The 27,967-nt window shown below is 52.7% G+C and overlaps 11 protein-coding genes and 1 non-coding gene across 12 annotated transcripts; 6 read left to right on the top strand and 6 right to left on the bottom strand.

Annotated features, from left to right (window-relative positions):
- Nucleotides 1-234: 234 nt before the first annotated feature.
- On the bottom strand, nucleotides 235-1,129 carry BO66DRAFT_474553 (uncharacterized protein; the record flags this gene model as incomplete). The annotated part of the gene is made up of 3 exons (XM_025653146.1): nucleotides 983-1,129; nucleotides 713-918; nucleotides 235-649 (listed from the first exon to the last, which is right to left on the bottom strand). The coding sequence occupies exons 1-3, from the start codon at nucleotides 1,106-1,108 to the stop codon at nucleotides 235-237; spliced, it is 747 nt and encodes a 248-aa protein (XP_025499912.1). The 5' UTR covers nucleotides 1,109-1,129.
- Nucleotides 1,130-1,704: 575 nt separating this feature from the next.
- BO66DRAFT_460631 (ankyrin repeat domain-containing protein) lies at nucleotides 1,705-2,477 on the bottom strand (the record flags this gene model as incomplete). The annotated part of the gene is made up of 2 exons (XM_025652309.1): nucleotides 1,705-2,209; nucleotides 2,272-2,477. The coding sequence occupies 2 exons, from the start codon at nucleotides 2,475-2,477 to the stop codon at nucleotides 1,768-1,770; spliced, it is 648 nt and encodes a 215-aa protein (XP_025499911.1). The 3' UTR covers nucleotides 1,705-1,767.
- A 2,015-nt stretch (nucleotides 2,478-4,492) lies between these two features.
- BO66DRAFT_300949 (uncharacterized protein) lies at nucleotides 4,493-5,933 on the top strand (the record flags this gene model as incomplete). Its single annotated transcript, XM_025643210.1, has 2 exons — nucleotides 4,493-5,213; nucleotides 5,269-5,933. Coding segments are annotated over 2 exons (1,386 nt in total), but the record flags the coding sequence as incomplete, so codon positions are not given.
- Nucleotides 5,934-6,471: 538 nt separating this feature from the next.
- On the top strand, nucleotides 6,472-8,827 carry BO66DRAFT_190879 (cytochrome P450). The gene is made up of 3 exons (XM_025642452.1): nucleotides 6,472-6,504; nucleotides 6,580-8,660; nucleotides 8,762-8,827. The coding sequence occupies exon 2, from the start codon at nucleotides 6,916-6,918 to the stop codon at nucleotides 8,515-8,517; it is 1,602 nt and encodes a 533-aa protein (XP_025499909.1). The 5' UTR covers nucleotides 6,472-6,504; nucleotides 6,580-6,915; the 3' UTR covers nucleotides 8,518-8,660; nucleotides 8,762-8,827.
- Nucleotides 8,828-9,617: 790 nt separating this feature from the next.
- On the top strand, nucleotides 9,618-9,866 carry BO66DRAFT_281909 (Lumazine synthase; the record flags this gene model as incomplete). Its single annotated transcript, XM_025643071.1, has 1 exon — nucleotides 9,618-9,866. A coding segment is annotated over one exon (249 nt), but the record flags the coding sequence as incomplete, so codon positions are not given.
- An 832-nt stretch (nucleotides 9,867-10,698) lies between these two features.
- On the top strand, nucleotides 10,699-12,326 carry BO66DRAFT_414658 (UbiD family decarboxylase; the record flags this gene model as incomplete). Its single annotated transcript, XM_025649485.1, has 3 exons — nucleotides 10,699-11,528; nucleotides 11,589-11,703; nucleotides 11,787-12,326. 3 exons carry the CDS (start codon nucleotides 10,699-10,701, stop codon nucleotides 12,324-12,326), a joined length of 1,485 nt encoding a protein of 494 aa, XP_025499907.1.
- A 541-nt stretch (nucleotides 12,327-12,867) lies between these two features.
- BO66DRAFT_t270 lies at nucleotides 12,868-12,939 on the top strand. Its single transcript has one exon. It is a non-coding gene; the product is annotated as a tRNA-Ala (tRNA).
- Nucleotides 12,940-13,689: 750 nt separating this feature from the next.
- Nucleotides 13,690-14,898, bottom strand: BO66DRAFT_414657 (uncharacterized protein; the record flags this gene model as incomplete). The annotated part of the gene is made up of 2 exons (XM_025649484.1): nucleotides 13,690-14,225; nucleotides 14,301-14,898. The coding sequence occupies 2 exons, from the start codon at nucleotides 14,896-14,898 to the stop codon at nucleotides 13,690-13,692; spliced, it is 1,134 nt and encodes a 377-aa protein (XP_025499906.1).
- An 833-nt stretch (nucleotides 14,899-15,731) lies between these two features.
- Nucleotides 15,732-16,841, bottom strand: BO66DRAFT_190792 (NAD dependent epimerase/dehydratase family protein). Its single transcript, XM_025642451.1, has 2 exons — nucleotides 16,615-16,841; nucleotides 15,732-16,507 (listed from the first exon to the last, which is right to left on the bottom strand). The coding sequence occupies exons 1-2, from the start codon at nucleotides 16,651-16,653 to the stop codon at nucleotides 15,824-15,826; spliced, it is 723 nt and encodes a 240-aa protein (XP_025499905.1). The 5' UTR covers nucleotides 16,654-16,841; the 3' UTR covers nucleotides 15,732-15,823.
- Nucleotides 16,842-17,694: 853 nt separating this feature from the next.
- BO66DRAFT_332338 (DUF4246 domain-containing protein) lies at nucleotides 17,695-20,935 on the bottom strand (the record flags this gene model as incomplete). Its single annotated transcript, XM_025644133.1, has 3 exons — nucleotides 17,695-19,834; nucleotides 20,243-20,356; nucleotides 20,523-20,935. 3 exons carry the CDS (start codon nucleotides 20,933-20,935, stop codon nucleotides 17,695-17,697), a joined length of 2,667 nt encoding a protein of 888 aa, XP_025499904.1.
- Nucleotides 20,936-22,499: 1,564 nt separating this feature from the next.
- On the bottom strand, nucleotides 22,500-23,333 carry BO66DRAFT_332312 (uncharacterized protein; the record flags this gene model as incomplete). Its single annotated transcript, XM_025644128.1, has 1 exon — nucleotides 22,500-23,333. One exon carries the CDS (start codon nucleotides 23,331-23,333, stop codon nucleotides 22,500-22,502), a length of 834 nt encoding a protein of 277 aa, XP_025499903.1.
- Nucleotides 23,334-24,147: 814 nt separating this feature from the next.
- Nucleotides 24,148-27,279, top strand: BO66DRAFT_442469 (glycoside hydrolase family 71 protein; the record flags this gene model as incomplete). The annotated part of the gene is made up of 3 exons (XM_025651432.1): nucleotides 24,148-24,231; nucleotides 24,289-24,384; nucleotides 24,523-27,279. The coding sequence occupies 3 exons, from the start codon at nucleotides 24,148-24,150 to the stop codon at nucleotides 27,277-27,279; spliced, it is 2,937 nt and encodes a 978-aa protein (XP_025499902.1).
- Between the last annotated feature and the right edge of the window lie 688 nt (nucleotides 27,280-27,967).

Raw genomic sequence — 27,967 nt, 5'->3', positions numbered from 1 at the left:
CCAACCCACGACTCATTTCACATTTGTGTAAAGCAATCTAACAAGGGTAGTTAGGGATTACTCAGATAAGGTGAAGTAGAGAACCAGCCACGTTCCGCACCACAGTATACTAACACCATACAAGACTCACACGTTTAAGTGTAAGTTGGAATCTAATCCACACACAGAGTTTAAATAAATAGGTTCGAATAGTACACCAAAGCACAGGAGGCATTCTAGGTAAGGTATCATATTTCACAAAGCTGCCGCCACAAGAACAGCCGCCGCAGCACCTCCAAAGAGCAGAGTCGAATCATGGGTAATGAATGCCGCAGCTCCGGTACTACTCTGGGTCGTGCTATTATGAGTGGTAGTGGAGGCGACAGTGGCAGTAGCCGATTCTCCGCTGATTGCCGTGTCCGTGCCGGTAGCGGAAGCATCGGGGATGGTAGGGGTAGCCGTTCCAGTGGCCAGTACCGTTGCAGGGGAGATGGCATCTCCAGCACCGGTCAGCGTGCCCGCAGTGATGGTCACGGGCACAAAGCAGCAGAGGTCATCAGTGCCCATGGTCGTGGTATAGGTCCCAGTGAAGTCTGCTCCCGTGCCCGAAATCATCTCGGTGCAGACCCCGTAAGTAATCCCTTGCACCGAACAAGCCATAGACATATAGCTGAGCGGGGTGGGTTAGCAAATGATCCTCGCAAGTCTGACAGGCAGGACGAAGGCCACGTACACATCATCTTCTGGCTCCCCCAGGAAATAGTTGGTGGTTTGAGGGCCGGCAACAATCGTCATACCGGGTCCCATGCCGCAGTCATCATCATCGTCATCATCATCATCATCATCATCATCATCATCATCATCATCATCATCATCATTATTATTATCAATACCAGTTGCGGTCGGACAGTTGACAAAGTAGGTAGTAGCAGTTGCAGCCTACCCTATCCGTCAGTTTGCGAAACATGAATTCCGTGCACCGCGACGGGGGGTCAGCACTTACCACGCCCATTACTGAGCCTGCCAATGACTCGGCGTCGGTATCCGGGATGAATAGGGTAGTGACAATGTTCTCGGCCGAGATAAGGGTGGCGGCAGCCAGACCCAGAACCAATTTACCGTGCATCATAACGGCAGAACAAAAGAACTATCTGGTGTAGCGATGAAGGAGAATGATGTGCAAGAAGCAACAAAAGTTTTTCAACAGAAATAAAGGAGGGGGGAGCTATCAGCCTCGAACAAACTATCAGGTACCGGAAGCTGAAGCCTTGCCAAGAGAGGCTAGTCTGGCCGAACCCCTGCTTGGCTGATCTCCTTTGGGGTTTAGATCTTGGGTCACTAGATCTAATCAAGCCATGGTCAATCTACATGGAGACTAGTTGCAGCTTAGCCCAATTTCATCCCCGATATGAGCCAATAGTTCAGGCCCAGCCGATGTGCGGGCGAGATGCCCGGAGGGTGAACTTCAGAGGCACCTCATTCTGGGTGTACTTCTGGAGAGGGAGATCAAGCGGTGAAGACTGGCGGAGGGGACAAAGTTCTCTCAAATAATACTTCTCATTAATCTCCATCAGATGTACGATAGGTGTGTTAGAAAAAGCAAGCTCTTGCTGGTTACTGTATTGTGGGCTTGGAAGAAGAAAAGTACCGCCACCGCGCTTAACTGACTTTTGCGTAAGTGGACAGAAAGTCCAAATGCAACCATCCAGCAGAAACACAACTACACGTTATCAGGAATACAGAAAAGACAAGCTAAGTACCTTTCTCGAATGCCTGGATGACTTCCCATTAATTCGACATTTGCGCACATTCCAGAGCTGTGCGCCCCTTTGTATCTTTGATACCCAAGTTGGCTCCTTCGCTGACTAGATAGCAAACTACATCCGCTCTGCCGAGTTCGGCTGCTTTGTGTACTGCCGTTCCAAGAGCCATAAAGCAAAAGAGCGCCCGAGAAGGATAATGGTCCTTGTACATGGTGGAATCGATATCCGCTCCATGTGCGATAAGAAGTCTTAAGATCGCAATGCTATCTGAGCGCCGTTCGATGACGTGATGGAGGAGTCGGCCTTTTCGAGCATCTCCGCCACGACTGAGCATGAGCTGGATGACTGAAACTGGGGCGGTCTCGACAGCAAGGGAATGTGGTGTGAGATCAATGACACATTGTCGATTGGGATCAGCTCCATGATCAAGAAGCCAAGCTGCCATATCCTCATCTGCAGCAGCATAGCTGACGAAATGGTTTCAAGTTGTCTCCGATGACGTGGATTAGGTTATCGGAACAGCTCTTACCCTAATACGGGAGGTTCAAGCTCGCTGATGGGCTGATTGATATCCCATCCACTCTGAAGAAAAATCTCCAGAGCATCCTTCCCCTTCACTTTGACGGCTTCCAATGCATAGAGTGGATTCATGGGCAAGCCGCAATCAAAAAGCTCTGTGATGAACTGTACACCGCCTAGCTTGATGGCTTCTATTAATAACTTGTAGCGGCACATTCACTTGCTCAATGTGTGGTTGACTTTGATACATTGCTCAAGCGGGTCCTACCCTTGATGCTGCTCCATGCTAATCTTCCTTATACCTACATCAGTCCTTACCAGCGAGCACCAAATCTAGATCATTGAAGGAAACTACCCAAGGGCCTCTTGTTGGAGGCATTTGTCACTCACGTGATACCTAGGCCGTGGGCCCTGGCAGCGTGATCCATATCCTACTCTGTACCCATTCCATATTTGTAGTGAACCGACTCCACTATTCGAACGTCACACAAATTTGGAAGGGTATCTACCTAAAGAATGAAATCCATGATCGTAACTGCCGCACTCCCCCGGTTGATAATACGCCGCCGGGATGTATAAGGGGAGACTTAAGCGAGGTGTTGTCTTTTGTTTTGCGGTCACCCACCACCGCTGCTCTGAGATCGTGGCTTTAGCTTTGCTTGCTATAGTGTTGGCATAAGCACAACGACTGCGTTTACATGCGGCGAAGGTCGGGTGCATGGCTGATGCTTATACTGATAACATCTTGCGTAGTAGCCTTCAAGTATTACCTAGCGTGGTTCTACAGTATGAGAGATAAATCAACCTGATAGACTTTATGGTCCCGCTCCCCTCATCTGTTATATTTAGTGCTTGTCCGCTTGCTCATACTATCAAGTAATCATGGATGTTTTATAAGTATTTTCACCTAGATTGCGATCTGGAGAAGATGGCAAAATTCGCAGAGAATACGGCAAAGACGAGGATGCCGGTCCGCTGATCATGCAGATAAGCTTCCTCGCAGAATCACCTCCCCGGGATCGGACGCCTTGGATTTCGACCTTGCCTGGACAAATACATATGGGTAACTTGATATTCTGTCTTGTTCCGGTGATTGGCAGACGATATTCGGTCGGCGGCTTCCCCACGCCATCTGGCTAGCGCAGTAAGTTAATGTGTAAGTTCCATGGTGGGCCATACGACCATTTGGTATGATGTAGTGGGGCATGGGGTGGGGCATGGGGCTGGTACTGAAGATCTGCTTATAAAAAGTCTACAGATTTTCCAAGCAGGAAAAGAATGCTAAGAACAGCTGAATGAGTACGGCATGAGACGGGACAAAGCCTGCTCGTTCCTTGGCATATTTCATAAGCTGCAATGCAAGAAGAATCAGTTAATGTCTACAGCCGAAGTGAGTGGGTTACTTACATAGTACATAACTACCTAGTACCGTATAACTTGACTAAGTTATGCTAGATTAGTCATCATAGTATCAGCACAAAGTCACCCCTGCCATGAAGGCAGCAGTAAGAGGAAGCGGTCACGGGACGGGACGCGTCTCTCCTCCCGCGCCTTCCGCCTTCACGTTCCTTCTCCTTCGCCTCCTCCTCGTCCTCGTCATCGTCCTCGACCTCCTCTCTCTCTACCTCCTCTTCTTCTTCCACTTCAATATCATCTCCTATTCCCGTTCCCCATCCCCCAATCTCTTTCCTGTTCTCGAAGCCAGTCCTGCCAGTCGGTTTTCAGAGGTTGATCTCAGATTGCGCATGTACTGGTCGGCCTATCTTGCTGTTCTCGAAGCCAGTCCTGCCTGTGGCATGTACTCGTGACCAGACCGCATCTTGCTTTTTCCCCTTGGCCTCTCTTGCTGTTCTCGAAGCCAGTCCTGCCATTCCTGTATTTTCATAGGACTCTCTGTTGTCTCTCGTGGATCTCAGATTGGGCATGTACTCGTGACCAGACCGCATCTCTACTTCCTCGTTCCCCCTTCCTAGGTATCTGCTCTCTGTCGTCCTCGAATCCAGTCCTGCCATTCCTGTGTTCTCATAGGACTCTCTGGTTTCACTCGTTGATCTCAGATTGGGCATGTACTCGTGACCAGGCTCAGAAGCTCATACATTCTCATTCTTCCATTTCTTTCCCCCCTATTGCGAGTCAGGGCTGCTCGACGTCGCTCAAAGCCTGGGTGGGTGGGCTACTCGATTCTTCGAGGGTTATCGTTCTAATAATTCAGCGGGTCTCGCAGCAACAGAATGACAACCACCTCTACGCGAAACCGACCTTGGGTCTCGAAAGTCCTTGTTCACGCACCCGATCTTGATGTTTTTTGTGTCGCCCGCCTTCGTATCGTCCAAGGCCAAACTATTGCGCATGGAAATACTGCCAACCAAGCATCTATCTTGCTTTCGATCACGACAACTCTCGCTTACTCGGGCAGCGTCGCTAACTCGAGCAGCAGATCCCAGGTCCTGACTTTGAATATCCCTCCCGAACGAGTCGAAAAATGCGGTCTAGCTCGGAGAAGCAACAACACTCTCTGTCCAGCTCGTCTCCTTTCCTCGCTCCCGGCGCCTGTTACAAATGTTTCGGCCGTATCAACATTAAGTCTTAGCCTCGACACGGTCGGCATCGTTCTTAGTCCATCCGGCATGGACTCTCTCATACCGGCCATACCTGGAGATTTGGAATTTTACTCGTTTGCCAGAATTTGTCAATCTAAATTCCTCCGTCTACACTTCTCCGCACGACAGTTTGTCGATAACGAAATTGATAGACTACAAGATTTCGCGTATGCCCTCCGGCACAGAAGTCTTCGGGCAGTGCCTTTAAACACCGCTCGCCATGGAGTATGCCCGAAAGATTGGCGTGTCTTTGCTCTGTCGCCCGATCCACCTCCATATTGCCAGGAGTCCGTGTCCGAGCAGGTGGATCCCCCCGTATATCATGAGAAAATGCTAGGAAAACGGCGCAGAGGTATCTTCTTACTCTGCCATAGCGCCTTGTGTAATAGTTCAATAATAGTATCTAGATTCACGGTCAATATCACCCAACGCTGAACGGCGAAAAAGATCGCACCGTCTTTCCCCTCGACCGATAGGCTCTTCAACTGAAGTGGCGACTGATGTTGCGACTGAAGTTAACACGCCGAGTATTCGGGCTCCTTCCCGATCACCGTCCTCGATCCGCCTGACTCACTTTCGGCGTGCTTCCTCCCGCGGCCAAACAGAGTTCCAGAGACTCGCGCATCTCGAACACGAGCTCCGTGGTGTTTCTGATGACCTGATCCGTAGACTTTTAATTCGATCCGGCCGCGAACATCTGCTAGCCATACCGCAAGACGTCGACCGCCATCTGGCACGCGAGCTCGAGCCTGTAGGCAGCTCTCTCGAGGCCGACATGGTGATGCTTGGGCGCCGCCTCGAACGATACGTCGATAGAACAATTGAGCGTCGGCTCGCACATTACGTCGACTGTGCCGTGGCCGAGTGTCGCGATCAGCTCTACGACGTATGCACCCAGAAGGAAGCCCAATTCGAAGAAGAGATCGACAACGGTAACATCGAGGTACGCAACACAGTGAATGACTGTATGAAAGAAATGGAGGAGCAGGTGCAAGGGCACATGGTTCAGATGGAAGACCAAGCGCAACGGTGCATGAAGGATATCGAGGACCGGGCAGCCGAGATCGAGATCGAGTTCGAATCCGGTATATCTGCGAAGAGGAAACTTTCACTTGATGGGAAGCCAAGCGCACGTCATGGGTTGCGTGCCCGTATTACGCGCAATTCGGTTTAAACCAGTACCGGTGTCGTTGAGAGCTTGTACTTTTATTCTATTGAAGATAGACACCCATCCCACTTGGATCCGGAGACTAAAGCATCCCTGCGTTCTCTTTCGATCCTCCGGCAGCGTTGATCGGTCAAACAACAGTGGCTGGATTTGAGGCGCAGGGTGGAAATGGGGAGCGGCTCGGGGATCGAGTTACATGCCAGGTCCGCATCAAGCCGCGAAAACGCCTTTGCCCTATCGGGTACACCTCATTAACAGAGTCGGACTAGAGGCAGGCGATGGGAAAGCCAGGCGTGCCTGAGGCCCTGAGCAATGGCTGCTTCTTTAACCGATCCAGCAGTAAGCACTAAGTAACACTAACGCTCACACTAAAGGTGACCCTCTTAGAGATCGAGGCGCAGCAGCACAGCGAACCGTAAAGCCTCGCAACATAAGCAACACAAGCAACACAAGACATGCCAGATCTTGCCTATCTGTAAGCACGTTTCCATGATTCCTCACTGGAGCCTCCATTTCAGCCGCTCTGATCCCGGTTTTGCAATTTGGTCAGTACAGTAGTAGTGACGTGGCCTCGGACTAATTGCTGCGACCTGCGACGGTTTAATGAAAACAGACCAGTAAGATGGCGGCGAATTACTGTCTAAATGTGTGGATCTACTCCGTATGATTCCTGCCGTCAAAGACTCTAATGTGAATGCTGGTCTACTGTCAGACCACAGAGGGCCATGTGACCGTGCACCACAATTGGGGATATAGCTTCTTCACGCCTTCTCCTCCATCAGCTGTTGATATTCCTTTGTTCCCTTGATTCTACCAATACGTCCTCAGTCACCCGTAAAAGATACTGGTCCTCATTGTGATTTCGTACCCCACAATTGTTTACCTCATGCATTCAACAACCTTCGCCGCGCTTATAGGATTTTTCCTTCTGATTAGCGTGTTCTTGGTCACACGCCGGCCGAAAGCATCTTCCTCTTCCTTACCCTTACCACCAGGACCCAAGCCACTGCCTTTGATAGGCAATGTTTATCAAGCTCCCAAGTCCCATGGATGGAGGACCTATCGCGAATGGAATGAGCAATACGGACCAATCGTTCACCTCAATATGCTTGGACAACCGGTCATCATTATGTCGACCTCGGAAGTAGCCCACGACCTGCTCGCCAAGCGTGGAGCGATCTTTTCCGACCGACCTCGACTGTTCCTCGCGACGGAGTTAGCATTGAAGGGGCTCAACATCCTCATGATGAACTACACCGATCAATTCCGGCATCATCAGCGGCTCCAGGTGTCCGTGCTGAACGCGACTCCAGCCGCAGCATATCTCCCCATCCAAGCCCTAGAGTCCCAACAGTTGCTGTACGATCTCTTGCAAACAAGCGGAAGCGCGGGGATTGATGTCCAAAGACCATTCCAGCGGACCACGGCCAGCATCATCCACACCTTATTGTACGGCTTCCGGATCCAAGACCCCAACGATTCCGTCCTCCGCAGCGTGGTCCACCTCAACGAGGAGTTCTCCGAGTTCATCCAGGTGGGCGCGCATATCGTCGACCAGTTCCCGGTGCTGAACCACCTGCCGGGCTTTCTGGCGCCGTGGAAGGCGAAAGCGGAGAACCACTATACCACCAAGTATAGCCTGCGTCTCAGCAACTTCCGCCGGGCGCTGGAGGATTCGGACGCCTGGAACATCTCCAAGCAGCTGAGGCAGACGGTTGAAAAGGATGACAATCGCGACATGCCCCTGGACGAGCTCGCTTTCGAGCTGGGGACGATGATCGACGCCGCGCTCGACGGCACGACCGACAGCCTGGTCTGGTTCGTGGTCGCATGTATTACCCAAAATCAAGGCTTTATTACCAAGGCCCGCGCCGAGCTCGACGCCGTGGTCGGCCGGGACCGGCTGCCGCTGCCCGACGATAAGCCCCACCTGCTGTACATCACCGCGATCGTCGAGGAAGTCCTCCGGTGGCGGCCCGCCGGCCCGGAGGGCGCACCGCACCTCAACCGCGAGGAGACGACCTACAACGGCTACCGCATCCCCAAGGGCTCGGTGGTCGTGGCCAACATCTGGACGATCGCCCGCGAAGAGACCGTGTTCGGCCCCAACACGGACGCTTTCATCCCGGAACGCTGGCTGGACGACAACGGGGACTTACGGTCTTCCCTTCCGGCGCCAGCGTTCGGGTATGGACGACGGACCTGCCCCGGACGGTACTTCGCGCGCAATGTCCTCTGGATCATTGTGGCGCGGTTGCTCTGGTCGTTCGATATCAAAGCCGGTGTGTCTGAGGAGACGGGCGAGCCGGTCCCCGTGGACCCGGAAGCATGCACCTACGGTCTGGTCATGCGCGCCCTGCCCTTCAAGGCGCGATTTGTCCCGCGCGGGTCGTGGGTGCGTGAGGTGATCGCTCGAGGGGGGGATACTTATGCCACGGATCACTCGGCGCTGCTGCGGCAGATTGGGGCTGAGTTTGGGAAGCTGTAATTGGAAGGCCAGCCACTTGATACTGTGTACTAAAAGGTTGCCGTGGACACATAGACAATGACAATGATTAATGAGTTGGCGACGCGTCGTGGTCGATTCCAGGTGTTTGGCGAGTTGGAAGAAGCCACCCCGCATCGAGTTGGGTTGTACTGTACACAATCTATCTCCGCGTGGCATGGCACTCTTACCGCATGGTTGAGGTGGCCCGGTCAGAAATTGGCTGGCTAGCTTTGCGCGAGTTGAGTTGAAATACCGACTATATTCCATGTCAACGGGGAGGTAGGCAGACGGCGATTGTGTGGATGGGGTGATCCGGGTGTCGGGTGCCCGTGGCGGAGACCGGGGAAGGAACACGGGGGAGTGATATGGAGCGGTGACAAGTGCGCTTCTCTCGGAGTTTGAAAGATCGCGCTTGGTTAAATCATAGGTCTGGGTAAGCAACCTTTTTTCAGCACGCAAACCCGAAAGGCAGGAAACCGGGGCGGGGGTGGGAGCAACTGGAAGTTGATCTGTAGGAGTCAGCCATGAGGGACTCGACTCTGGAGGTCATGTCTACCTGGCATAGTTTGCGCACTATCTTCCGCTGACATCGTTGATTTCACACATTTGCCCAGAAGTCTAGAATTGACGATCATTTCTCTCTCCTCCCGTCTTGTTCTCGGAGCCCTCGGGGCTCTCGGATCAATCCCCTCATGGCAAAGATACATACACTAAATGGAATGGATCTCGAACACCCAGAGTTAGCATTCTGACTTTCTTCTCTATACCACTGTCCACCTTGTTCGCCATAGCTATAGCTCAGTGCCACGTCAGCAGATGGCAAGTGATCGGCATAGTTTTTGGCCCAAGTTTGAGAGATCCGAGGGCCCGAAATGATCACTCTCCAGTCGCTGGCAGCATGAGGGAGGAACGTGGGATGCTGGATCTCGGGTCCGCCTAGAACACTTCAGTCGGACCTGACGAAACCAAACTCAAGGGGAAATACAAGCCAAAACATCTTCATCCCTGGGTCTGCGGCAAACAACAAGTCAGAGATTGATTGTTGTGCTTCCAGTCATGGCATCATCCACACAGCACAGGATTCTGAGAACAATACAGCCTTCGACGCGGCTATTGCCATCGGGGCCTTGATCAAAGGGGAGACCAGGCATTTCGAGTACATCTCCGCGGCGGTCTCTGGGGGGCTTATGCGCGTTCAGCTGGACGCCCATGTTCCCGTGATTTTCGGGCTCCTGACCCTCTTGACTGAACATCAGGGGCTTGAGCGAGCCGGGCTGGCGGGAGAGCGGGGTCTTAATCATGGAGAGGACTGGGGACGGGCGGCGGTGGAGTTGGGGGTGAAAAGTCGCGAGGACTGGGTGGCGGGGGGTTGCAGGTCGGTGATCGGTTAGTATGAGCATTATCTTCACATTTTACTTAGACATTTGTGGTCGAATGCACAACGATCTCTTCTAGTAGAGAACATCAATCATGATGTATTTACATGTAAATGTTTCCGGAATATGTTTTACTCTCTTTCCATTTTGCATTTTTTTTTGGATTTCTTTGCTCATGCTTCTATTGTTTCCTTGTTACCCCCGGTTTGTTTCTCTCTCCATCCCTGTTCTTCTGTCCTGGTGGGCACAGTACATCTGTCGAAATCCAAACAACTCCCAGACAAGTTCAAGGCATGTTGATCACGACAGATCGAGATGCAGATCATAAGTGGAACTGCCAGGGTGCCCCAGTGTTATCTACATACTTTGTGCATATCCCGAGCCTCCGAGGCTACCGAAACCCCCGAAACTCACACGTCGGCGGAGCTGCACCATCCAGAATAAGCAACTCGTGATATCACCATGGATGAAAGGCGCACTCGCCTAGTGATCAATAGTAAGCGCAGGATCAGGAGGAAATAGGAGGGGGCAAATATTGAACAAGCCCGCTTGCCCTCACGAAAAGACCATGAGGCAACCGACGCTCCAACCATCCGTATGCAAATCCCTCGCCGCTTGTAGGCTTGGGAATCATATAAGAGCCACCTTCCCATTTTTATTCAAGCCCTCGCTCATAACTACCAAGCTTGAATGAAATATACCTGTTCTCCCCGATTGTATATTGCTTACCAGAAGATCGACTGCAAAGATGCCTCACCACCACCACCACCACCACCAAGACCCCTCCGTCCAAGACCTCCCCCACATGAATTTCCGTTCCTATGTGGAAGCCTTGAAGCAGGACAACGACCTGGTGGAGATTGACCGCGAGATCGATCCGGACCTCGAAGCGGGAGCCATTATTCGCAAGGTGTGCGAGACGGACGACAAGGCCCCGCTGTTCAACAACCTCAAGGGCGCCGACAAGGGTCTCTTCCGGATCCTGGGCGCGCCCAACTCCCTGCGCGCCGACCCCAAGACCCGCTATGGTCGGCTAGCGCGCCACTTGGCTCTGCCGCCCACTGCGGGGATGAAAGACATCCTGGACAAGATGATGTCCGCAGCCCACCAGAAGCCGATCCCGCCCCGGGTGGTCCCCACGGGCGCCTGCAAGGAGAATGTCCTGAATGACGGGGAGTTCGACCTGACGAAACTCCCTGTGCCCCTGCTGCACCAGGCCGACGGGGGCAGATACATCCAGACCTACGGCATGCATGTTATATCCTCGCCCGAGGGCGATTGGACCAATTGGTCGATTGCGCGCGCGATGGTCTACGATAAGAACCATCTCACAGGGTTGGTGATCCCACCTCAACATATCTGGCAGATGCAGCAGAAGTGGAAGGCCATCGGAAAGGATGTCCCCTGGTCGCTGTGCTTCGGGGTTCCGCCAGCGGCCATCATGGCGGCCAGCATGCCCATCCCGGACGGGGTGACCGAGGCCGGCTATATCGGCGCGTTCACGGGCCATGCCATTGATGTGGTCAAGTGCGACACCAATGATCTCTTGGTGCCCGCCAACACCGAGATCGTCCTGGAGGGAACCATGAGCATCTCCGAGACGGTGCCCGAGGGGCCCTTCGGTGAGATGCACGGGTATGTTTGGGCACCCGTCTTTCCTTTCGCATCGCTACTAGACTGACCAATGATCCTCAGCTATGTTTTCCCCGGCGATGCGCACCCTTGCCCCCTATACAAGGTCAACAAGATCACCTACCGCACCGGTGCGATCCTCCCCGTTTCCAACTGCGGTCGTCTGACCGACGAAACGGTATGTTCACTTCCTCGCCGGCGGCTTATTCTAATTCCCGCTCCCTCCCAAATATCCTCACAGGATATCTAACCCCAAACCAGCACACAATGATCGGCCCCCTCGCAGCGGCTCAGATCCACCAACTCTGCAAAGACGCCGGCCTCCCCGTCAAGGAGGCGATGTCTCCCTTCGAATCCCAAGTAACCTGGGTGGTCCTGCAGATCGACACCGCGGCGCTCCGCCGTCTGAAGACCACCTCGGCCGCGTTCAGCAAGCAAATCGGCGACCTGGTCTTCAATCATAAGGCCGGCTACACGATCCACCGGCTCGTCCTCGTGGGCGACGACATCGACGTCTACAACTGGAAGGACGTGATCTGGGCCTTCTGCACCCGGTGCCGCCCCCAGCTGGACGAGTACTTCTATGAAGACGTGCGCGGCTTCCCCCTCATCCCGTCCATGTCGCACGGGAACGGCTCCCCGACCCAGGGCGGGAAGGTGGTCTCGGATGCGCTGATGCCCTCGGAGTATGCCGAGGGGCCGGACTGGCAGGCGGCTGACTTCCGGCACTCGTATCCGCGGGAGATTCGGGAGAGGGTGGAGGCTAGCTGGACGGCGATGGGGTTCCGGGGCGAGGATTGAGTGGGGAGGCCGGGGAGTTGCGGGTGCGGATATGAAGTATGGTAGAGCCCGCGCAGGCCCTTGGTGTGGTCTCCTCTCACTTTCTTTTCTGGTGGCCTTTCTACTGTGTACATGACAGGCTCAATCAAATTCTCATCGCCTGGATGCATGGCTTAACTACCCCTTCTATGATATTTTAGGGTTGTATGGGTAGTTCTTCCTTGCAATCTTACGTGTAGGCCTTGGAGGAGTTCCGAGGACTTGGATTAGGGCTACCCGCAAAGACCCCTGGACTCGTGCACAAATATATTTTGCTCGAAAGTACTACAACCACCATTGCCACCCCAAACGAGCCGAGAAACAGCAAGGAGGTATTCAACCCACCCTTCTCAGTAAACACGCACGCTAGATAGTATACAGCATCTCTTGAACCACCGGAATTCTGACAGATACTCTCGCCCAAAGGGAATTTAATACAAAGGGGGTCGTCACGTGCACCAAGCACGCTACTACACATTGGCTGAGAACAGGGTACACAATTTTGAGCCTATTTTCAACACATGGGGCTGTGGTTTAGTGGTATAATATTCCCTTAGCATGGGAGAGGTCCGGGGTTCGATTCCCCGCAGCTCCAACCTTTTTGCCCTCGAAGATTCTTGATCCGGGGTGGTAGGTTCGACGCGTGGAGATGGTGGAGATTTTTATCTGGTCGGGCTGGTATATTTACTCCTTGGGCCCTGGGATTTCCAAGCCTTGATATACTCGGTGAGGTCTGTTACAATTGCCAGTGGAGACATGATTGATAATTTCGGATCTGCCGGTTTCATCTTGTCCTCAGAGTTCATTTGCTGATGAACCTTAGATTATATCTAGATAGAATGCGGTACAAGAGAGACGAGGGGCGGTGGATTGATGACAGCGGCGAAAATGACAATCGCATTGCACCGAGCTGAGTAGTAGCTGTAAAGTTGTGTTGAAAAAGGTTTACACGGCGCGGAGATAGGAGCCCTGGCGACTGCAGCGGTCTCCTCTATACCGTCACTGCAAGAGGGTACCGGGGCGGGAGCTCTCTGTCAGTGCTCCCCGCAGTTCCCTTTATGTCTTGTTGAGTGCTGGGTTTCTCATGGGGCAGATATATGACCGTATTGCAAAAGATCACCTTATAGTCACGATAGGCGTAGGAGAGGAACGCAAAGGAAGAGGTTGGGAAACGAAGATATGAAGGCCGCGTAAGTAAGCCATGGGTTACAGAACAAAGCAGACCGTAGAGATCGTCCACAAAACTCATTTACCACAGATCGCAAGCCTTGCCACAAAGAGCAGTACAGCCTGCCCCCAACCTTCAAAAGCCGGTCTCAACCATGAGATAGGTAGACTGCCCCCCCTAAACATCCGCAATCAACCCCTTCTTCTCCCGCCTCCCCATGAAACTAAAATACCAGGTCGGCTCGCCGTGCTTGATCCGGCACCCTACATCGTACCATTCCCGGGGCAGCATATACGCCCAGTAATCCCGGTCCTGATCGCCACCCTTTTCCAGATTCTTCGTGTTATCCATGCAATCCAGACACAGCCCATCGAAGTATCTTTCCACGCGCTTCGCGGCGCCGGCCACTACGGCTTCCCAGTTGCATCCGCAATGGGTACAATCCACCGGCTTCCGGGTCCCGGGGTCCGTGTATCCGCGCATCTTGCTCGCATCGAACCTCTCCATGCGGAAGACCAGATCGTCGATGCTGCTGTGCCGCATGCACTCTTCGAAGGGCCAGACACTGATGCGCTGTAGCTCGCGGAAGAATTCGAAGACGGTGCGTTCGCAGCACGGGGAGGGGGTGGGGGACCTCAAAATCGTCGCGATCCAACTGAAGAGGTCCTTGTGCGCGATGTTGCGGAGGCGGCCGCGGACGGCGTTCATTTGCTCTGCGGGGAGTCTGGGCGTTAGATAGGTAACAGTCGTGCCTGGTTGATATCAGGAGAAGGAATGTTTATACTCACGCAGAATCCGAGGCGGCAGATGCATGTGATGGACCTTCGTGGGGTTGCGCTCGACGATATGCTCCTCGCTCCCGTAGACCAGGGACTTGGTCGCCTCAGCGAAGAGGGTCGTATGGTCGGTCGCCCAGCTCGGGAACAGGATCTGTCGATAGTACTTCAGCTCGTCGCCGTCGTAAAGCGTCTCGATCTGGGTCTCGGCGTATTCCGCCCACGATGCAAACCAGGCCAGAAAGTCCTTCGGGTTGAGGCCGTGCTTGTCGCACGCGAGCACCAGGTGCCACACGTCCGCGACGGAGACCTCCTTCACGCTCATCGCGTCTAGGGTCCCGTGTAGCTTGCGCAGTAGGACCTCCATGGCGACGATGTGGTCGTCGTGCACGGTGATCGTCGCGCGGTCGGATTCTGCCCAGCGGTGACTGGTCAGCATGTTCTGGAAGTACTGGTTTCCGTTGATGAGCGTGGCGCGGTCGACGTTCATGGTTTTGCTTTTGTGGGGCTGGGGCTCATTTTCCTGGGGCGTGGATGACTTTTCGACGATCACGATTTGAAGGTCAGATGGGCTTGTGATTGTGATCGTGTCGGGGTTCGGGGGGGACATATTGGGGGATGATTATGGACGCGCGCGACCCGCTTTTGGGGAGTGGACTTTTTTTTAAAAGAAGAAGCTGGATAAACACTCGATAGCTGCGAGGAGGTTGATCCACTGAGCCTCAGCTGGATTTAACGCACGGGCTTGATTTCCTAGCTGACGGAGAACACGCAGGAGTGACCAGGGTCAGAAGAAAGAATGCCTCTAAAGGCAGCGGATGATATAGAATGAAGGAGAGGAGAGGATAAGCAAGAGCGTGTTACATGCAAGATGAAAACGCTGTGAATCCCCACCCAGCCGCATGCTTTTTCACTGCCACCTTTCCCTTTTACGGCGTCTAACTGTCCACTTACCTGCTGTTAGCTAAGGAACAGTCTGAGTTGTTATAGCACTGGTGCTGGCGCTCAGTCCATGGCCGATATGAAATTGACGAAATGTGGTTCATATCATGTCTCAGCAGAGAATCTTGCTGCTGCTCAAAGATACTTGTTTTCTTAGTTCACATAAGTCTGTGGTATGTTGACTAGGGAGGTCAAGAAGGCTAATTGGATCAATGTTATAAGGACTTGGTGTTTGTAGTTGACTGACTTCCCTTTGCGTGGATAGTTACTTGGTGAATAACCCTGGACCACGTGGTTAGTTCACTTGAACATACCGACACAGTTGATCAAACACACAGTAAACAACAACAAGAGGTCAATGACGTTACTGTGTGCTAGGCAAGTAAAGGAGTAGATGTTAGATCACCAACAGCAAAATTCAACCAATATCTTGTGTCCACATGAACAAAGTACATGTACTATACATTACGCAGGAGCACTACTTCTATGCTAGACTAACAGGCCAAATAAGAGAAGAGAGAACTAACACATGCTACTTTGCGATAATACTGTGATGTTTTAAAGAGCCCCACCGAACTTTCTTACAAAAGAAGCTAAGAAACTGGCTCCATCCTCGCAATCTTGACGATATCACTCCGTTCCACAAGCAACACCCCAGAACCGTCATCTCCCCCATCCAAACCCCCCTCTAAGCCCCTTAGTCCAGTCCTCAAAGCAGCCTCAGCAATCACACCAGCATCCTGACCAAGCGCATTCCCCCAAGAAGGAGCTACAATCCCAATGCCCCGCACCAGCCCCTGCGCGAGCCATTCCCCAGGACGGCTCTCACCACGATCCCCTAATATAACCCCGGGACGGAGAATCACGGTCTTCTCGAACTGCAACGCTTTGAGATCGGCTTCAATCCGACCCTTCATACGTGCATACGGGACCCAGGAACGCTCACTGGCGAAGGACGAAGAGACCAGGACGCACACCCGACAGCCCGCTTGCCGGGCGGCCCGTGCGAGCTCGAGCTGCAGGCTGTGGTCGATCCGGGATTGGGCCTCGAAGCTGCCGCCGACCGCGGCGCGGGTCGTCCCGAACGCGGAGAACAAGATCGCGGGTCGTTGCCCTCCGGACGGCCGCGTGATCTGGGCAAGCCACCGGGCTGGGTCTGAAGCGACGAAGGCGTGGACTTTATCTGATGACGATGCCTCCGGAGAACGGCGGCGGGAGAAGGTGTTGATTGAGGTGATGGCTTCGCTGGAGATGAGGTTTCGGAGGATGTGAGATCCCTATCGTTTTCCCGGAGTGTTTGGTCAGTAAGTGTGCAAATCGGGCACGCCGTACATTGTACCAGGATACGACGCTAAAAGGCCAAGAAGGCGTGGTCGGGGCTTACCACCAGTCCGGTACAACCTATTAGTATTGCTGATGCCATTGCTAAGGCTTGTTCAACCCAGATTCCTCAGCAAAATGGACGACGTAACCATGAAGAGGGGCAAGGGAGAGGGGCGAAGGGAGTCACAAGACGTGCCCGGAGCCTTAGAATTAGGTTGATGAGGAAGCGCTTTGCCAATGCATGCTGACAGGCTTCTCCCTCACCCAGCCATGCACGATACAGCATATCCACTCTTCCGTTACAGTTCCGTGTCTTGGGAATCCCGGTAGAAACCCGGGGCGAGGTGTACATAGAAAACCTGGGACCTGTCGGAAGACCCTGGTTCCGTCCCCCGTTCCGGAGTGCGGGTGCATCCGACCATCCGAGCTTCCGAGTGTGCTACGGGGACGCGCAAGTTTGATTCCTAGGGGCAGCGCAACTCGACTCATTCCTCTTCTTCACTGCCCCATAGTTATTCCTTCTATTGAGATTGAGCCATAAAGATAGCCTTACTCCCGCTATACATGCTACATTGTTAGTGCAATCAGCCCCCAAATATGTTGATTCCAACAACAGATCGGAACGGATAGGCATTCCGGAGATGATGTATCATACGGCAAGTCATGGTCCATTATTGTGCAAATGTAGTGAAATACGATGGTTAGACTAGCAGGAATCTATTGACTTAGGACATTCTAATTTCCCGTCTCAAAGACTCCATCGTGGGAGCTCCAAAAGGGGGCAAGAATCTTAAAGATATCGGAGCGAAGATCGTTCCATTGCCCAGTCTCATGGAAAGTATCAACTCGGTGAAAAGAGTGCTTCTTGTCAGATTGGGAAAGAAAAAGGGTCTAGAGAACCAGGCTCAAACTGCGAATTCTGTCCATTGTCTGTAAAGGCTGGTGGAAGTTTCGTGGTACTCAAGTCTACTCAGATAAGTACCGAGCCCTATGAAAGTTACAAGATCCCTCACACGATCTATGCCAACCAAAGCCCAAGTTGTTATAGGCACCTAAGACTTTTCATCGACGAAGAAGCGAAAAAGCAAACCACCATGATCTGAACGGTAACATACTGTGGTGTAAAACCCCCTGCTCGGCACTAACTCAATTCCCACCAGAAATCGTAGGATTGAATGTACACAAGCTGGTGCGGAACGGCTTCCTCTCGCTCCTTCTCAGAGTCTGCCTTGTGCTGCAAAGCTTCGGAGAGTTGCATCGGCCAAGGCCCTGTTTCCTTCATGACCATGTCCATCAGCTCCCGGGGAAGAGTCGAGAGCGGAGTCGTGGCGGAATTCGCCAAGACCGCATTGCGCCACCAATCGTGCTGCTGCGGGGGCACATTCCGAGTCGAGCAGATGCGATAGTGGGGATCCACCAGCCGCAAGACGACGCACCGCTGATGGCCTGGGCGGCTCGGGTCGAGCAAGGAGAACGGAAGCCTCTTGTATCGCAAGGCATTGGGCCACATGAGAAAACGACCTTGAGTGACGGCGACGGACCCTAGGGTTTGCAGCGGCAGAGCGTTTGGGTCTTCGCCGGGTCCCGGACAGGGAGGGATTCCGTAGAGTTTGTAGATGCAGAAGGGGTCCGGTTGATGGCCGAATATGCGCAACCTGTCCCGTTGTTGGTAGGAGATGCGGGACTCTGTGATGTTCTCCGCGCTGTAGCAGAAGTGTGCGGTGGCGACAATATGCTCGTTGAGCATCCCGTCCACGTGGAACTCTGGATCTCCGGGGTATGCATGGGCACCATCATCACCACCACATCCCTCGGGCGTCAGATCGATGCTGAAGACTTGAACAATCACCTGCAGACCCTGTTTGCGGAACTGATTTTCGAGCGACACCGAGTAGTATTCGTGATTTCGAGGCGGGTCGAACTCGTGGTCAGATGGCCATGGCCCGAAGATCGGGTTCGCGGTCTGGCCTCTTTTCCAGTCTTCATACGTATAGGAAATCCCGGGCTCGGGGTATGAGAACCGATGCACTCGCCTGAACTTCGCCCGGATAATCTCCGCGACGCGTGCAGGGGATGCCCACATCTCCGGCGTCATCCAAGCCAGAAGATCCTCCGTCTCAGGGGGATCCCCGGGCTCGGGTTCGAAGACACGGTACTTGGGATCCACATCAGGCAAAGTCAAATACTCTCGCACCTTGGAGCAGTGACTTTCCCATTGCTCCGGAGACCAGGCGCGTCGAGTGATCTTCTGATTCCACACGACTGGGAGAATGTCCTCCGGCGGTTCTATATCTATGGGACATTCTTCTTCTCGGTCTGTGACGCCATAGGTATAGATGCGCCGAGGCATGCGCCCGCCAGCGCCTTTGACCAGGACCTCATTCCACGGTCCTATCGCGCGAGAAATAAGTTTCTCGATTGCGGAATAGGCCTGGGTATGGCTTGGGTGGAGATTGTTGATGTACGAGGTGATCCGTACTGCCGTCCCCGACGGCTCCGCAAACTCCACCTCGCAAGGCAGCCATTGGAAGCGAAAGGAAACCTGTTGTAGCTTGAGATTATCCTGAAGATAGAAGAGTTCTCGGGGTATCAGGGCCGTTATACTCCTGGTGGGATCCTGCACAGGTGCCGTGGCTAGTCTGGGATCGGTGGAAGGCGGATAGAACTGGGAGATTGAGCCGTCCGCCGCAGGCAGAGCAACCCGACCACCGTGGCTGAGAACTGTTGTCCGGCCATAGACCAACATGTAAAGCGACGGATCTACTAATTCGTGAATGCCACCACCCTTTCTTGTCGGCAAGAGCGGACGGAGTGCTTCTTGGAGATCATCCCCCAGAGCCTTGTCGTCGATTTTGCCTACGCCGGAGTCGGCATTGAGAACGATGACATATCCAGTGTCCCGGAAGCCCTTGGCCTTGTCCTGCAGTTCCGCTACGCACCAGAGCCATGCCTTCGTTGTGATCAGGTCCATGTCCACGTCCTGATCTGAGTTCGAGTCAAGGCTCGCGTAAGATGAAGATGCCTGTGCACGCCACTGGGCAAGATTTTGTTCGTTAAACACATCGTGTTCCCAGTTCGGAGTGTCTGTGATCCGTTCCATGAGTCGCAACATCTGAACCTCAGGTGCGGTGAGCCTGATGGCTCTTCTTGAGTAATTCTCGCGTGCTCCATGCGCAAAGCGTTGGTTGAAATCGAACTCATAGTCCAGGGGAATTCCGCTGAATCCTGGCACTCGAAGTGGACATGAGCCAGTGTTATCAAATTGCAAGGGTTGTTCTGTTCTGTCGCTCATATTTGATTATTTGGTAGCTGGAGATCGAGTTCTGCTTTGCGTTATTGCCTGTCTGTCCCCTGCTGAGCCGAGGGGGTGGAGGGGACTGAAGAAGGAACTTGAAGAGATACATCCGCCGGACTTCGAGAATATATAGGATGTTCTGTACGTAAATTACTACGGAAAGGGGGTAATCCATAACGGGTTAGCCTATTTGGGAGCCCGTTGCGCAATGGCCGGCGTTGTTCCATGTTCAAGATTATCTTTTACTCATGCTCATTCCAAAGCACGTCTTTTTAGGTCTTTTTCTTTGCATAAATTTGGTCAAATATCAGAGTAAATATCAGCATTAACATATTGTTTGAGCCTTGAGCATACGCAAATGAGAGGGGTTGAAAATAGCTGTCGCCTGGATAACAGAAAGGACAAGAGCAACAAGTGGGACTTCGAGGCATCACAGAGAGGTAAGAACGCTGAAATGACAGGGGAAATATTCAGAAACTTGAGCTCGAGCATCGCCTGCCACCTCAAACTCTCCCTTAGCGATTCTGGCCCGACTGCGTCTTTCAATGACGGTGATGATGGCTACCGTCTTTGTGGAATTGAAGATGCCGTTTGCTAGCGGCATTAACTGGGATCTGAGCCGAGTGAAAGGGTCAGTGAAATCACAACAAACGAGCAATCAGAGCTGGGAGAACCACTCATGCATTATGAAGAGACCTACCATACTAGAAGTGGGTGAAGATGTTGCAGTCTTGTGAATCAGATGGGATGAAGATGACATGAGTGAAGGCCGAACGCTCTGGGAAGGACTGCTCCCCTGACCGCACAAACCATAGGTGAAATTGGGATTGGGTGCTGTTGCGACCGGAGAGTGGCGAAAAAGTTCACACTGGCCACCACTGGTGAAGAGCCAGGTTCGACATGCATGAAGTGTCGAGCATTTGTGGCCACAGTCTGCTGCATTGGTATAGTTGGAACCGAACGTCAGAGCGGTTCCACTGAAGAAGGCGATGGTATCATGAACGGAGTTGTCTAGACACGCGGTACTTGCGATCGTAGTCGCAGTGAGAGCAAAGAGACCCAGAAAGATAGAGTGAGACAACAACATCTTGTGCTATTCAGGGCCCTCCGGTGCTTCAATGCTGAGACACATGGCCCCTTTATCTCATTTGTTACATCGCGTCGGGCATGAGGGTTCGTCGGTCATGGTAAAACCAGTCCCCTAGGAAACTACCAGAGTGACTATTCAGGGAGGTGTTTGTTGAATTCTGGCATTAGCACAGTAATAATCTCCGAGGTCACCGCTAGGTAGGTAACTTGTCTTGACACTTGGGTCACGATAATAGACATGCGGCATGTGCTTTTAATTAACGCAAATAACGCATTCAATGGTTTGCCGGAATGGCCTACAGATTCGGCATGGTCGCCTATCTTAGCTCAGAACAGCCGAGTCCCTGGTGGGGTGGGGTAGGTGGGGTCCCAAACCACCGGCGTTCGTTCACGTTGCTGATAAGAGTTTTTATGAGCTTGTTTTAGGTAAGAGCTCACCAGGACCCACTGCTCGGATCTGTAGATGCCCTACTTGAAAGGCTTGTCTCTACTGAGAAAATTCGGAGATCTCGGGATTGGGTGCATCCCTGAAAGGCTTGGAATGTTGATCTTCGGTTGTCAATGCACCGCACTTCTGTATTACTTGACTTCCCCAGGGTCCTTCAACGGCTGCGAATTTCAAAGCAACTTGACTCCGCGGACAAGAGACAGGGGTTTCGTTAATTTTCCGGCAATCTCGCCACAGGCAGGCGCTAGGTAGATTTTGCCACTGGTGAGCATGTGACGAGATTGGAGGCTGCTAATGAAAGCAACGGTTCTACCACTATTGAAACTACTCCTTTTCACCGAGATCGCCTGGAACTGCGGCAATGGGATGCTATTCCGGATCCGGGCCAGAATCTTATTTACCCAACCCTAAATTACTTATTAGTAGGATGCATTACCTCGCGATAAGACCCCTGCAGTCGGGGTCTTTCGCGTTGTACCCCACCGTGGCCTCTGTAATTAGACTTGATCTGTAAGGCCTACCGAGCACTACTAGAACTATGCCAGCACTCATGTCCGCAAATCAATCCAGGCACAGATTGGGCCGAAATTGAGAGATTACCCCTATTCTACGGGGGAAAAGAACAGTTAGCCGGTCTTGGATTGACAGTACGGTTTCTCAGCACTAGCTACAGCCTAGCACACCCTGACTTCTGGCGATTAAGGTACCCTACAATACCACCCATTTCAACCCGATCTAGCCTTTGAGCTGGGGATTTTGGTTTCTACAAATCCTCGCGATGCTTGAGTGTTGAACTTGATTCCACTATTATTTTCCACCAATTACCTACGTACACTGCCAAGAGTCTCGGTCAACGGACATCGAAAAGTCCATATCATTTACCCTTCGCCCTCTCCTTCAGTCTTTCATGACTAATCTAACTTTATGACCTTGACAATTTGGCTTAAATGAAGTAAAGAAGTTTTCCCAATTGGAAGGAAACAACAGCAGAGAGGAGCAGCCCAAGAGACAGAAGATTCGGAAGAAGAAAGATAGGGGGAACGTAGGAAACGGAAAAAGAACCAGACAGAAGCTAGTAAATAGAACGGTCTCTCGAGTACTCGGCTTCAGGGACTCATGAACAGCCTGCTTCGAGCGATGCCACCGACCGCTTGTACACGTCCGCAAGCGCTTGATGTGATCGATATTTACTGTCCCCAGGCACGGCCTGCGCCCAACTCAAAAATTCCCTGTACGTATCACCAACTCCCGCCAAGTCTCCGGTTGCTGTCTGCAATGCCATGCTGGCATAGTCCAGATCCGTGTAAACAATGTGTAGGGATGGCGACACGGTTCTATCCTCGTCCAATATCCGTTGGGTGCTAGCCAGGGTAATGGATGGATAATCCTTCGCGAAGGCTTCTGCTTTGTAGCCGGTCAGTTCTGACTTCCCTTGGATGACCAGCTCTGTGAGCCGAACAGCCTGCGCCCATTTTAAGGCCACCGTTGCTTTGGCTACCAAGTCTGCGGATGGTACAACCGCTCGAGCAGTTTGTATTTTGTTAACGACCGCAGTGACTAGCTGCCCCATGTTGCCTTGCCCGTTCTTGATTATCACGTTCTTTTGCAGGAAAGAGCCGTCGTAATTCCAGGCTCGGTCAATATCTAGGGCTGTGTCATAAACGTCGGGGCTGGTAGTCGCCCCCCGAGTTGTGGGCGTGAGCTTTTTCAGCAGATCAGCGTTCATGATCTTTTCGATAAAATCCAGCAGGGTGCAGTCTTTGTTTATGCAATCACCCCCGATGGTAGCCTCATATGGCACGCCGTCTGCGGCCGCTCTGGCAGCGGCAGCGGCATCGATTTGGTAGGCGTAGTAGAAAAAGATAGCTTCAAAAGGGCCGGTAAACCCAGAACAATGTGCAAGGTTGATGGAAGCAGCCAGAATGAATATAGAAAAGATTAACTTCATTTTAGGTAGCTTCAAAAGAGGAAGAAGGGTTGGGGAGTATTCGATCCAGTGCAATCGCAGAATTAAAATCAGCTTCTTGCTAGACGATAAGGCAGGAAATAAACTAAAGGAGAGCATCATACCGAGAAAGCTATCAGCAAGGCCTATTTATTCTCGGATCATATCTTGCTCTCCCCCCTCAGCGGGAGGACGGAGCTTGGTCATGGTCGATTCGAACATTTGCGACCAGAATCCGTTATTAGTGCGTGAGGCCGATTTGAACGCCGGCATGCTACTAGTCCATGTAACCTCAATCAAGAAAAAGGAACTAAGTCCGTGGCTATAGGACACACTAATTTCAACTGTTGAAAGGGGCAGTACTAGGACTAGTAGCCCGGCTACTAGAACATAGACTATCCACTGCAACTCTCGTGGTGGGAATTCATTGTGGACCGACGGACTCATGGCAAATATTCCCTCACGTCGCGAGCCCAAAGGCCTATCTAGCTAGTCCTCACTCGCCCTCGTCTAAAAAAGATCAATTATGGTAATTCTATGCCTGTCGGGGTTGTCCGTAGAGCCCGACCATATGAGACAGACTTGATCTATCTATAAGTAAATGCTAGAAATCTCTTCCCGAAGCCATGTTATGACAGGATCACTCATCTCACCTACCTAACGCTCCCTTTTCTAAATCCCGATTCATTCGTTGACATACCAAGAATATTCATTCGTTCACTTAAATTTATTTCCTATCCTTGCCTTAAACCTTTCCCTCTCTTTCAGACTTCGTTTTGCGCACAGGCTAGCCTGGCAGACAATTACCTCTATTACCATGGGGTCTTTCCTCCCAGTGATTCTGTCGCTCGTCCTCTTGGCCACCCGGGCCCATTGTCGGGCAGTTTTCGCCCATTTCATGGTATGTCTCTTAGTTTGGCAGTCTGGCAGAGAGGTTTCGCACTAACAGGCCGAAAAGGTGTCCAATACCCTGAACTATACAGTTAGTGATTGGGAAAATGAGATGACACTTGCGCTCGACGCTAAGATCGATGCATTCGCCATGAATATGGCCGTGGGTGACGCCACAAATACTCAATCACTCGAGAACGCCTTCGCTGCCGCTGGCAATACCGGGCTGTCGCTCTTCTTCTCGTTTGATTACGCAGGCAACGGGCCATGGGCTTAGGCTGATGTACTCACTATGCTGCAGACTTATACCTCTGACGGAGCATACTGGCATTATGAGTCGAAGCCATTTGTCTCTACCTTTGAAGGCCCCGATAATGCAGACGATTGGATTGATATTAAGGAACAGACCGGGTGTTTCTTTCTCCCCGACTGGTCCTCTGTTGGAGCGGACGTTGCCGTGAATCTAGGCAGTGGAGTGGCCGACGGTCTGTTTAGTTGGGCGGCATGGCCGTACGGTCCAAGTGACATGAACACCTATGTTGATGCTTCCTATATCGACTTTCTGGATGGTAAATCGTACATGATGCCGGTATCTCCGTGGTTTTTCACGAACATGCCCGGATACGACAAGAACTGGCTGTGGCGTGGTGATGATCTTTGGTATGATCGTTGGGTCCAGGCCATGTATTTGGCGCCTGACTTTATTGAGATTATCTCCTGGATTGATTTTGGGGAGTCTCATTATATTGGCCCGATCCAGGACAGTGATTCTCCGTTGGCGGAATCCACGTATACTGCGTTTGGGACCGGTGAATCCCCGTACAACTATGCATTGAATATGCCCCATGATGGCTGGCGAGCTTTTCTCCCGTGGCTTATCGATACCTACAAAAACAATATCTCAACTATCACGCAGGAAGGTGTTCAAGCATGGTATCGACTGAATGTTCGTGGGAGCTGCGCCTCGGACGGCGGGACCACCGGTAATACTGCCAGCGAGCTGCAGCTGGAGTATTGGCCGTACGAGATTCCTCAAGACCGGGTATTCTTTTCCGCCCTACTGGGCTCGTCAGCAGACGTCTCAGTAACAGTCGGGGATGTTGCTTTGGAGGCGGCGTGGAACAGCACTCCAAGTGGAGGCGCAGGTCTCTACCATGGCAGTGCGGCATTCTCGGTTCAGGCGGGAACCGTGGAGGTGGCTATCAGTCGAGACGGTGCTATCATTGCGAGCTTTACAGGCCCAGATATTGTCACCGGCTGTGCCGCATCCAGCGGCATTGAGAACTGGAACGCCTGGGTAGGCAGTGCTATGGCGCCTACCCTGACCTCAGCCACCCCGACTTATTCACTCGCGGACCAGGTCTGCGTCCAGGGCTGGGGGGTAGGTAACTTCGAAGGCCTTTGCGCTTTTGCTTGCAAGCTGGGGTACTGCCCTGTCGGCGCCTGCTTATGTCAAAAGATGGGCCCTCAGGCGGATTTACCAAAGAGCTTGGGGGTAGTTGGCTACCCAGCTGCTGGGATGACGGCCGACTATACAGGTCTCTGTGCTTTTTCATGCAACTACGGATACTGTCCTTCGTCAGCTTGTACCACGACCCAAGTCCCTCTTACTACGTCGACGGTGTCGCCCTTCACTCCGAGCACCTGTACTGCTGGAGAAGGAACGGGTGACCTGGCGGGTCTATGTAGCTATGGCTGTGGCTACGGCTTCTGTCCGATCCACAACTGCACGTGCACCGCCACCGGTCCGCTGAATGTGCCGCCGGCCGCAAATACGACCATCTATGGTTATACCACGGATGTTCACCCAGATAGCGGCCTGTGTGACTTTGCCTGCGAGCGAGGCTACTGCCCATCACCCGTCTGCTCGGAGGACGTCGGTGGGGACGATGCCAGCGACTTGGTTTGCACGGATGATGATGAATCCGTCGACTCCACTTCCAGCTGCCTGCAGGACATCGAGACCTGCGATTACACCCTGACGTTCGACAGCTTTGCAAGCCTGAGCTCTTCCTCGAGCTCCCTGGAGGACTTCTGTGTGAACTACTATGCCCTGGGCATTCTTGCCGATATGCTCAACGCGACGATGGCCAACTACACAGACATCCTCTCCAACTACGGCGGCAAGTTCACCGAGTACCAGAAATACATCCGCGAGGAGGTTCCGGGCGCGCTGACGGCGTACATGAACCCCGGAGGAGCGGGTAATGCTTTCTTCACGTGTACCTTTAGCGACGGCGGCGTCAACACATCCACGACCAGCTGTCCGTTCGACTCGGAGCAGGTCTACAACGGCTACGAGATCTACTACAACCTCGTCAACGCCACCGCCTTCTGGGCCAACCTCAGCGCTACTACCGGGATTCAGGAGGACTGGGTCCAGTTCGGGGACGAGGACGTCGGGTCGGGCTGCGGCGTGGGGTCCGGCAAGACCTGCCAGCCCAACCGGGGCGTGCTGAAGGGCTACCCTCTGCCGGCGGACACCATCAACGTGACCAACCCGCAGACGATCATCGAGGACGCACTGCCGGGGATCCAGAACCTCACCGAGACGATTCTTCTAACCCAGATCCTGGCGGCGACGGGCGCCTACGGAGGCAGCATGGAGAACGTGCTCCTCACCATCTCGACCGTCGTCTTCACGCTGGCGCAGGCCGTAGCCAACATGGGCATGGTGGTCGAGGTCGCCGACAAGGCGTCGGCGGAGGAGAAGAAGGCCATGATCGAGGAGATCATCTTTGGCGTCCTCATGATTGTCCCCTTCTTGGGAGAGGTCCGGCTCATTTCGGACGGGCTGGAGCAGCTGGCCGACATGATGTCGCTCATTGGGGACGTGGGCGCCTTGGGCAGTACGATCTACGGGGTAGTCACCGACCCGGACTCGGCGATCTTGGATATCTTCGAGCTCGCCTTAGGGGGCGGGGTCCGGACCCCGGACGAGTTCGAAGAAGCCGCCAATGCCCGTCGCGGGTTGACTGACGACGAGGTCATCAGTCTGGGATCGGACTGGAAATCCTGGAGTGATGACCTCTCCGAGGTGCAGTCGGTGTGCTACTAAGGGCTGGCCGGATCCGGAGATGGGTATATCTCGCAGAGATGTTACGTCGGAAGTACAGTGCGTACATGTCTTGATCTATAGCATACCAATGAATAGTTTGATTTTCTCCAACACTGAGGGAGGCGGTATCTTCCTTCACCTACTCTCTCTACAATTTTGGCTTGTCTCCCTCTCTCTTCCGATCGAGATTCTTCACTCAATGCTCCAGCACTATTCGGCCATGGGGTCTCAAAGTAACCGACTCAGCCGCCGGTAGTCGATGGGTGAGTAGATAGGCCATTACTTGATATCTTGCTTAGGAGAAGACAAGAATGCTTTCAACTGCTTGGCAGCTTGCTATGGTATTGAGAAGCAAGCTGCCTTTTGAGACCGCAATGAAATGAACCAATCGAAAATTCAGGGTTCTCTTGCCACATTAGTCTCAAACTGTAGATTAATGTTTGTCACTCCGCTTCGAGTTCCTTCGGCTTCCAGCAACAGCGACGATGATGGATTGGTCCTGGTCCATCTGGACAACACTTGCAAGATTCCAGGTCAGGATTCTGTTTCTGTTCATCGATAACATTGACAGGGTTATACCACCTTCTCATATGTAGCCTGTTTCTTACTATCTAGAAATCGATTATGGTGATTTGCTCGTGTTTTGTTATAATCGAAGAGAAAAGAAAATGCAACCATCGTACTGTTA

The sequence above is a fragment of the Aspergillus aculeatinus genome (genome assembly GCF_003184765.1).
Source record: "Aspergillus aculeatinus CBS 121060 unplaced genomic scaffold BO66scaffold_54, whole genome shotgun sequence".
Classification (NCBI taxonomy): domain Eukaryota; kingdom Fungi; phylum Ascomycota; class Eurotiomycetes; order Eurotiales; family Aspergillaceae; genus Aspergillus; species Aspergillus aculeatinus.
This window is presented reverse-complemented; position numbering and strand designations above follow the sequence as displayed.